Source organism: Pezoporus occidentalis, unplaced genomic scaffold, assembly GCF_034315485.1.
Source record: "Pezoporus occidentalis ecotype Australia unplaced genomic scaffold, CSIRO_AGI_Poc_V1 ctg551, whole genome shotgun sequence".
Classification (NCBI taxonomy): domain Eukaryota; kingdom Metazoa; phylum Chordata; class Aves; order Psittaciformes; family Psittacidae; genus Pezoporus; species Pezoporus occidentalis.
Genome location: NW_026915890.1, coordinates 35975 through 45277, shown reverse-complemented (window position 1 = coordinate 45277; position 9303 = coordinate 35975). Strand labels below are relative to the sequence as shown.

The window sequence follows — 9303 nt, the reverse complement described above, 5'->3', positions numbered from 1 at the left end:
AAGGCGAGGCCCCGCCCACCTGGGGCAGGTGTGGGCGGGGCAAGGCGCTCTCCACCCGCAGCAGCAGCTCGTGGAACAGAGCCTCCAGGGAGCCCAGGAACCGAGCCCCATAGTCCTGGGGGGCCTGGGTCTGCGGGACCCATAGAGACCCCATAGGGACACATAGAGACCCCATAGAGACCCATAGAGACACATAGAGACACATAGAGACCCATAGAGACCCATAGAGACCCATAGAGACCCATAGAGACCCATAGGGACCCATAGAGACCCCATAGAGACCCATAGAGACCCATAGAGACCCATAGAGACCCATAGGGAGCCATAGAGACCCCATAGAGACCCATAGAGACCCATAGAGACCCCATAGAGACCCATAGAGACCCATAGAGACCCATAGAGACCCATAGGGACCCATAGAGACCCATAGAGACACATAGGGACCCATAGAGACCCATAGAGACACCATAGGGAGTCATAGAGACCCCATAGGGACACATAGACATAGAGACCCCCATAGACACCCATTGAGCCCCATAGAGACCCATAGAGACCCATAGGGACCCCCATAGAGACCCTCATAGAAACCCCAGAGACCCCCATAGAGACCCCCATAGAGACCCCATAGAGACCCCATAGAAACCCCATAGAGATCTCATAGAGACCCAGAGAGCCCCATAGAGACCCATAGGGACAAATAGAGACCCCCATAGAGACCCATAGAGACCCCATAGACACCCCCCCCCATAGAGCCCCCATAGAGCCCCATAGAGCCCCCATAGAGCCCCATAGAGCCCCCATAGAGCCCCATAGAGACCCCATAGAGACCCCATAGAGCCCCATAGAGATCCCATAGAGCCCCATAGCGCCCCATAGAGCCCCCATAGAGACCCATAGAGACCCCATAGAGCCCCATAAAGCCCCATAGAGACCCATAAGTGCCCTATAGAGACCCCATAGAGCCCCATAGAGATCTCATAGAGACCCATAGAGACTCCATAGAGCCCCATAGATACCCCATAGAGCCCCATAGAGACCCCATAGAAACCTATAGAGCCCCATAGAGACCCTATAGAGCCCCCATAGAGCCCCATAGAGCCGCATAGAGCCCCATAGAGCCCCATAGAGCCCCATAGCGCCCCATAGAGACCCCCATAGAGACCCATAGAGCCCCCATAGAGCCCCATAGAGCCCCATAGAGACCCCCATAGAGACCCATAGAGCCCCCATAGAGCCCCATAGAGCCCCATAGATACCCCATAGAGCCCCCATAGTGCCCCATAGCTCCCCACCTCCAGGTATCGCCGCCGCCGCCCCGGCTCCTGCAGCAGCTCCAGCACCAGCTCCCGGAACCCGGATTGGGCCTCCTGGACCCACGGCTCCTCCTATGGGGAGAGGCCACGCCCCCTCCGCAAGCCACGCCCCCCTCCAGTCACCCCCCCCATTGCCCCAAGCCACGCCTCCTCCATTGACACCCATTGCCTTTAAGCCACGCCCCCACTATTGACTCCAATTGCCCCTAAGCCACGCCCCCCATTAACCCCCATTGACCTAAGCCACGCCCCCTCCATTGCCCCTAAGCCACGCCCCCTCCATTGCCCTTAAGCCACGCCCCCTCCATTGCCCCTAAGTCCGCCCCCTCCGTTCACCCCCCATTACCCCAAGCCACGCCCCCTCATTGAGCCCATTACCCCTAAGCCACGCCCCCCATTCACCCCCATTGCCCCAAGCCACGCCCCTGCACAAGCCACGCCCCCTCCATTGACACAATTTGCCCCCAAGCCACGCCCCCATTCACCCCCATTGCCCCTAAGCCACGCCCCCTCCATTACCCCCAAACCACGCCCCCCTCCATTGACACCCATTGCCTTTAAGCCACGCCCCCGCTGTTGACCCCCATTGCCCCTAAGCCACGCATCCCCATTAACCCCCATTGACCTAAGCCACGCCCCCTCCATTGCCCCTAAGTCACGCCCCCTCCGTTCACCCCTAAGCCACGCCCCCATAAACCCCCATTGCCTTTAAGCCACGCCCCCTCCATTCACCCCCATTACCCCAAGCCATGCCCCCTCATTGAGCCCATTACCCCTAAGCCACGCCCCCCATTCACCCTCATTGCCCCTAAGCCACGCCCCCTCCATTCACCCCCATTGCCCCTAAGCCACGCCCCCTTTATTAACCCCTATTGACCTAAGCCACGCCTCCTCCACTCCATTGACCCTAAGCCACGCCCCCTCCGTAAGCCACGCCCCCTCCATTCGCCCCCATTGCCCCCAACCGGAAGCCCCGCCCCCTGCCTGCCCGCTGCCGCCCTCGGGGAAGTAGCGCTCCACGGCGGAAGTGACGTCAGCCTCGGGCCGGGCCTCCCGCAGCATCTCCATCACCACCTGCGGCGCGACAGGGCCGGCATGTCGCGACATGCGACCGCCGATAGGGCACGTGGCCCTGGCGGCGGCCATTTTGTGTGTGGCGGCAGCCATCTTGGGGGGTCCGCGGCCATTTTGAGTGTGGCGGCCGCCATATTGAGAAGGTCGGCAGCCATTTTGAATGTGGCGAGTGCCATGTTGTGAGGGTCGGCGGCCACATTGGGTGTTGCAGCCGCCATCTTGGTGAGGTCAAGGACCATTTACAGCGCTGCGGCCGCCATCTTAGTGATGGGGCGGCCATATTGAGTGTGTCAGCCGCCATATTGAGTGTCGGCAGCCATTTTGAGTGTGGCAGACGCCATCTTGGGAAGGTAGACAGCCATTTTGGGAGTGGCGGCCTCCATCTTGGTGAGGTCGGCGACAACTTTAACCCTGGCGCCGCCATGTTGCTAAGGTCGACGGCCATGTTGTGTGCGCCGCCGCCATCTTGGTGAGGTCGTCAGCCATTTCCTGTGTGGCGGCCACCATCTTGGAAAGGTCCGCAGCCAATTTAACCCTCTCTCCGCCATCTTGGTGAGGTCGGCAACCACTTTTAGCCTGGCGCCGCCATGTTGGTAAGGTCGACGGCCATATCGTGTGTGGCGGCTGCCATCTTGGCAAGGTCGGCGGCTATTTTGGACTACCTTAATGAGCTCAGTCGCCATTTTGAGTGTGGCGACCACCATCTTGGTGAGGTCGGCAGCCATTTTGAGTGTGCCGGCCGCCATCTTGGTGAGGTCGGCGGCCATTTTCCCCTCACCGCCGCCATGTTGGTGAGGTCGCGACCCACAGATACGCCCCCCTTTCTATAGGGCGCTGGGGTTGGGGTGTGTGTCCCCCCCCCCGCCCCGTTTCCCCTGCCCACGTGACTCACCGCGGCCTGCAGGCCCAGCCGCAGCCTGGCCCGGTGCCGGTACCTCAGGGCCGAGGGGGCCGCGGCCTCCAGCGCCGCCAGGAGGCGGAGCACGCGCGGGAAGTGCGTCACGCGCCGCGCGCGCACCGACAGCCACGCCCCGGCCAGCGCGCACCTGATTGGCGGAGAGCGGAGTCAGCAACCGGATATGAAGGAAGAGGAGGGAGGGGTGGGCGGGGTTAACCACGCCCTTTACGCTCACCGGACGTCGCTCATTGCGTCACTTCCGCTTGCGGAGCCGGCAGGAGGGAGACGGAGGCACCGAGCGCGCCGCGCGGCGCGGCCGCCGGTCCCGCGCGCGGGAAGTGACGTCAGCGCGTTTCCGCCGCCACGCCCCCGCCCCCGCCCATCTCTCGATTCCCGCCCTCTAGCGGGGTGACGTCAACGTCGCCACGCCCCCCACCCGCCTTTATGTGACGTCAACGCGCGGCCCACGACGGCCACGCCCCCCTCCTCGCCCCTCCCATCCGTCGTTTCCCGCGCTCTGACAGGGTGACGTCAGCGCCGCCACGCCCCCCCGCCCCGCCTTTATTTCCCCGCCCTTATGTGACGTCATCGCGCGGCCCGCGACGGCCACGCCCCCTCCTCGCCCCGCCCCTCCCTCGTTTCCCGCGCTCTGCCCGTGTGACGTCAGCGCCGCCACGCCCCCCTCGCCTTTATTTCCCCGCCCTTTTGTGACGTCATCGCGCGGCCCAGCCCCTTTCCCCGCCCGGATTTTTCCCGCTCTCGGTGACGTCAGCGAGGCCGCGCCCCCCCTTTTCCCCGCCCTCCCGTAGTGACGTCACTTCACCCCGCCCCACGTCACGCGGTGACGTCACGCGGGAGTCGCTTTCGTCGCAGAGCTTTAATGGATGACGTCACGAGGACGTTTCCACGGGGGGGGGGGGGGATTAAAACACAGAGGGGGGGAGGGGTTGACAGCGGCCCCATTGATCCCTATGGGGCCGTGACCCAGTGACCCCCATCGCCCCCCATCACCCCCCATCCACCCCCATTGATTCCATTGACCCCCATTGCCCCCCATTGACCCCCATTAAGCCCCATTGAAAACCATTGATTCCATTGCCCCCCATCGCCCCCCCATTGACCCCCATTGACCCCATTGACCCCCATTGACCCCCACTGACCCCACTGGCCACCATTGACCCCATTGACTCCATTGAGCCCATTGCCCCCCATTGACCCCCATTGGTTCCATTGACACCCATTGACTCCCATTGACTCCATTGACCCCCATTGACCCCCATTGACTCCCATTGACCCCCATCGCTCCCCATTGACTCCATTGACCCCCATTAACCCCCACTCACCCCCATTGACTCCCATTGACCCCCATTGACCCCCCATTGATTCCATTAACCCCCACTGACCCCATTGACCCCCATTGACCCCCATTGGTTCCATTGACTCCTATTGACCCCCATCGCCCCCCATTGACCCCGTTGACCCCCATTGACCCCCATTGACTCCCATTGACTCCCATTGACTCCATTGACTCCCATTGACTCCCATTGACTCCCATTGACTCCATTGACCCCCATTGACCCCCATTGACCCCCATTGGTTCCATTGACCCCCATTGACCCCCATTGACTCCCATTGACTCCATCGATCCCCATTGCCCCCCATTGCCCCCCATCCCCCCCTCACCCCCCCGTACTCCCCTCCCCCCCTCTCCCCCTCCTCCTCCCCCTCCTCCCCCTCCTCCTCCCCCCCTCCCCTCCCCCCTCCCCCTCCCCACCCCCACCCCCTCCCTCGGAAGCCCCGCCCCCCGCCTCCCGCACGTCCAATGGGAGCCTCCCGTGCAGCGGCGCCAGCTCCGCGCTCTCCAACGTGGCCACGAGGAGGCGGCGCCCGGCGCGGAGCGGGAGCACGGCCTGGGAGAGGCGGACGGACTGCCCCGCCCCCACCGTCCTGCGGGGGGATGGGAGCCATGGGGTCTCTGTGGGGCTCTATGGGGCTCTATGGGGCTCTATGGGGCTCTATGGGGTTGTCTATGGGGGTCTATGGGGGTCTATGGGGTCTCTATGGGGGTCTATGGGGTCTCTATGGGGGTCTATGGGGGTCTCTATGGGGCTCTATGGGGTCTTTATGGGGTCTCTATGGGGTCTATGGGGCTCTATGGGGAGCTATGGGGGTCTAGGCTCTATGGGTCTCTATGGGGTCTCTAATGGGCTCTATGGGGGCTCTGGGTTTCTGTATGGGGCTCTATGGGGTCTCTATGGGGTCTCTATGGGGCTCTATGGGGTTCCTATGGGTCTCTATGGGGTCTCTATGGGTCTCTATGGGGCTCTATGGGTCTCTATGGGTCTCTATGGGGTCTCTATGGGGTCTCTATGGGGTCTCTATGGGGCTCTATGGGGTCTCTATGGGTCTCTATGGGTCTCTATGGGGTCTCTATGGGTCTCTATGGGGCTCTATGGGGTCTCTATGGGGCTCTATGGGGTCTCTATGGGGCTCTATGGGGTCTCTATGGGTCTCTATGGGGTCTCTATGGGTCTCTATGGGTCTCTATGGGTCTCTATGGGGTCTCTATGGGGCTCTATGGGGCTCTATGGGGCTCTATGGGGTCTCTATGGGGCTCTATGGGGTCTCTATGGGGTCTCTATGGGGTCTCTATGGGTCTCTATGGGTCTCTATGGGGTCTCTATGGGGTCTCTATGGGTCTCTATGGGGGTCTATGGGGTCTCTATGGGGCTCTATGGGGTCTCTATGGGGCTCTATGGGGGTCTATGGGGCTCTATGGGTCTCTATGGGGCTCTATGGGGTCTCTATGGGTCTCTATGGGGCTCTATGGGGGTCTATGGGGGTCTATGGGGGGCTATGGGTGTCTATGAAGGCTCTATGGGGTCTATGGGGCTATATAGGGTCTCTATGGGGTCTCTATAGGGCGCTATGGGGTCCCATAGAGCCAGAATCACTCCCCCCCCCAATTCCCAACCCAATCCCCATAGCTCCCCCCCCATGGGGGTCCCCCCATACTCTATGGGGCTCTATGGGGGTCTATGGGGCTCTATGGGGGTCATGGGGTCCCCCTATGGGCCCCTATGGCTCTCTATGGGGCCATAGCTCCGCCCCATAGAGCCCCATAGCTCCCGCCCATAGCGCCCCATAGCTCCGCCCCATAGCGCCCCATAGCTCCCATCCCCATAGCGCCCCATAGCTCCCCCCATAGCTCCCCCCCTATGGGGCCATAGCTCCCCATAGCTCCTCCCCATAGCTCCTCCCCCATAGCTCATAGCTCGCCCCATAGCTCCCCCCCCCATAGCTCCCCCCCATAGCTCCGCCCCACAGCTCCGCCCCATAGCTCCCCCCCAGCCCCATAGCGCTCTGCCCCATAGCTCCCCCCCATAGCTCCCCCCACAGCTCCGCCCCATAGCTCCCCCCCATAGCTCCCCCCCCCATAGCTCCGCCCCATAGCTCCTCCCCATAGGTCCGCCCCATAGCTCCGCCCCATAGCTCCGCCCCATAGCTCCGCCCCATAGCTCCCCCCCAGCCCCATAGCTCCGCCCCATAGCTCCCCCCCATAGCTCCCCCCAGCCCCATAGCTCTGCCCCATAGCTCCCCCCCCATAGCTCCCCCCCATAGCTCCCCCCATAGCTCCCCCCATAGCCCTGCCCCATAGCTCCCCCCCATAGCTCCGCCCCACAGCTCCGCCCCATAGCTCCCCCCCAGCCCCATAGCGCTCTGCCCCATAGCTCCCCCCCATACCTCCCCCCCCATAGCTCCGCCCCACAGCTCCTCCCCATAGCTCCTCCCCCATAGCTCCGCCCCATAGCCCTCCCCATAGCTCCCCCCATAGCCCCCCCCCCCCATAGCTCCCCCCATAGCCCCCGCCCCATAGCTCCGCCCCATAGCTCCCCCCCATAGCCCCATAGCCCTGCCCCATAGCCCCCCCCATAGCCCCCCCCCCCAGCTCCCCCAGCCCCATAGCTCCTCCCCATAGCCCTCCCCATAGCTCCCCCCCCATAGCTCCGCCCCATAGCTCCCACCCCATAGCTCCCCATAGCTCCGCCCCAGCCCCATAGCTCCGCCCCATATCCCCTGCCCCACAGCTCCGCCCCATAGCGCCCCATAGCTCCCCCATAGCGCCGCCCCATAGCGCCCTCAGCCCCATAGCGCCCCATAGCTCCCCCCATAGCACCCCATAGCTCCGCCCCATATCCCCTGCCCCACAGCTCCGCCCCATAGCGCCCCATAGCTCTGCCCCATAGCTCCCCCCAGCCCCATAGATCCCCTCATAGCCCCCCCCACCTCCCCCCCATAGCCCCCCCCCCGCCCCATAGCGCTCCGCCCCATAGCTCCCCCCCAGCCCCATAGCTCCGCCCCATAGCTCCTCCCCACAGCTCCGCCCCACAGCTCCTCCCCATAGCTCCTCCCCCATATCTCCGCCCCATAGCTCCTCCCCATAGCTCCCCCCCATAGCTCCGCCCCATAGCCCCCCCCGCCCCATAGCTCCGCCCCATAGCCCCCCCATAGCTCCCCCCCACAGCTCCGCCCCACAGCTCCGCCCCCCTCACCCCAGCTGCAGCGGTTTGGGGCACGCGAGCCCCGCCCCCTCCATGCGCAGCGCGGTTCCCGTCAGCCCCCGCGGCAGCGGGTTCCGGAAAAGGGCCTGGACCGGAACCTCCTGACCCACAACGGCCTCGGCCAGGAGCTGGGGGGAGGGGAGGGGTCAAGGGTCAGGGGGGGAGGGGCGGAGAGGGGTCAGGGGGGAGGGGTAGGGGTCAAAGGGGAGAGGGAGGGGGAGGGGAGAGGGGGAGGGGGGAGGGGAAGAGGGGGGAGGGGAGCGGGGGGAGGAGGGGAGGGGGGAGGGGGGAGAGGGGTCAGGAGGGGTCGGGGGGAGGGGTCGGGGGGGGGAGGGGGAAGAGGGAAGGGGAGGGGGGAGGGGAGAGAGGGGTCAGGAGGGGGAGGGGGGAGGGGAGGGGGAGGGGGAGAGGGGTCAAAGGGGAGAGGGGAGGGGAGAGGGGGAGGGTGGGGAGGGGGAGTGGGGCGGGGGGGGGGGGGGGGGAAGGGATCAGGGGGAGGGGGGAGGGGTCAAGGGAGAGGGGAGGGGGGAGGGGAGGGGTCGGGGGGAGGGGAAAGAGGGGAGGGGGAGGGGGAGAGGGGTCAGGAGGGGTCGGGGGGGGAGGGGAGGAGTCAGGGGTCGGGGGGGGGGTCAGGAGGGGGGAGGGGGGAGGAGGGGAAGAGGGAGGGGAGAGGGGGGAGGGGAAGGGGGGGAGAGGGGGAGGGGAGAGGGGAGGGGGAGGGTGGGGCCGGGGAGGTGGGAGAGGGGGAGGAGAGGGAGAGGGGGGAGGGATCAGGGGGAGGGGGGGAGGGGTCAGGGGGGAGGGGAGAGGGATCGGGGGGGGGGGGAGGGGAGGGGAGAGGGGATCAGGGGGGAGGGGCCGGGTGGGGGAGGGAGGGGAGAGGGGGGGGGGGGTCAGGGGGGAGGGGAGCCACAGCAGGGGGGGGAGGGAGCTGTGGGGGGTGGGGTGGGAGTTGTGGGGCTGGGACCCATAGGGAATGGGGGGGGAGCCATAGGGGGTGGGAGTTGTGGGGCTGGGACCCATAGCAGGTGGGAGCCATAGGGAATGGGAGCTGTGGGGCTGGGAGCCATAGGGAATGGGCTGGGAGCTGTGGGGGATGGGAGCTGTGGGGCTGGGGCCCATAGGGAATGGGGTGAGAGCCATAGGGGGTGGGAGCCATAGGGAATGGGGATGGATGGGGAATGGGACCCATAGGGAATGGGAGCTGTGGGGGGTGGGAGCCGTGGGGCTGGGACCCATAGGGAATGGGGATGGATGGGGAATGGGACCCATAGGGAATGGGGATGGATGGGGAATGGGACCCATAGGGAATGGGGATGGATGGGAATGGGACCCATAGGGAATGGGATCAGTGGGGCTGGGACCCATAGGGAATGGGGATGGATGGGGAATGGGACCCATAGGGAATGGGGTGGGACCCATAGGGAATGGGGATGGATGGGGAATGGGACCCATA

At 64.8% G+C, this 9303-nt stretch overlaps 1 protein-coding gene across 1 annotated transcript; it reads right to left on the bottom strand.

Moving 5' to 3' along the window:
* Positions 1 to 19: 19 nt before the first annotated feature.
* Positions 20 to 3541, bottom strand: TINF2 (TERF1 interacting nuclear factor 2; the record flags this gene model as incomplete). Its single annotated transcript, XM_062638219.1, has 5 exons — positions 3521 to 3541; positions 3280 to 3433; positions 2286 to 2387; positions 1293 to 1385; positions 20 to 130 (listed from the first exon to the last, which is right to left on the bottom strand). Coding segments are annotated over exons 1-5 (474 nt in total), but the record flags the coding sequence as incomplete, so codon positions are not given.
* Between the last annotated feature and the right edge of the window lie 5762 nt (positions 3542 to 9303).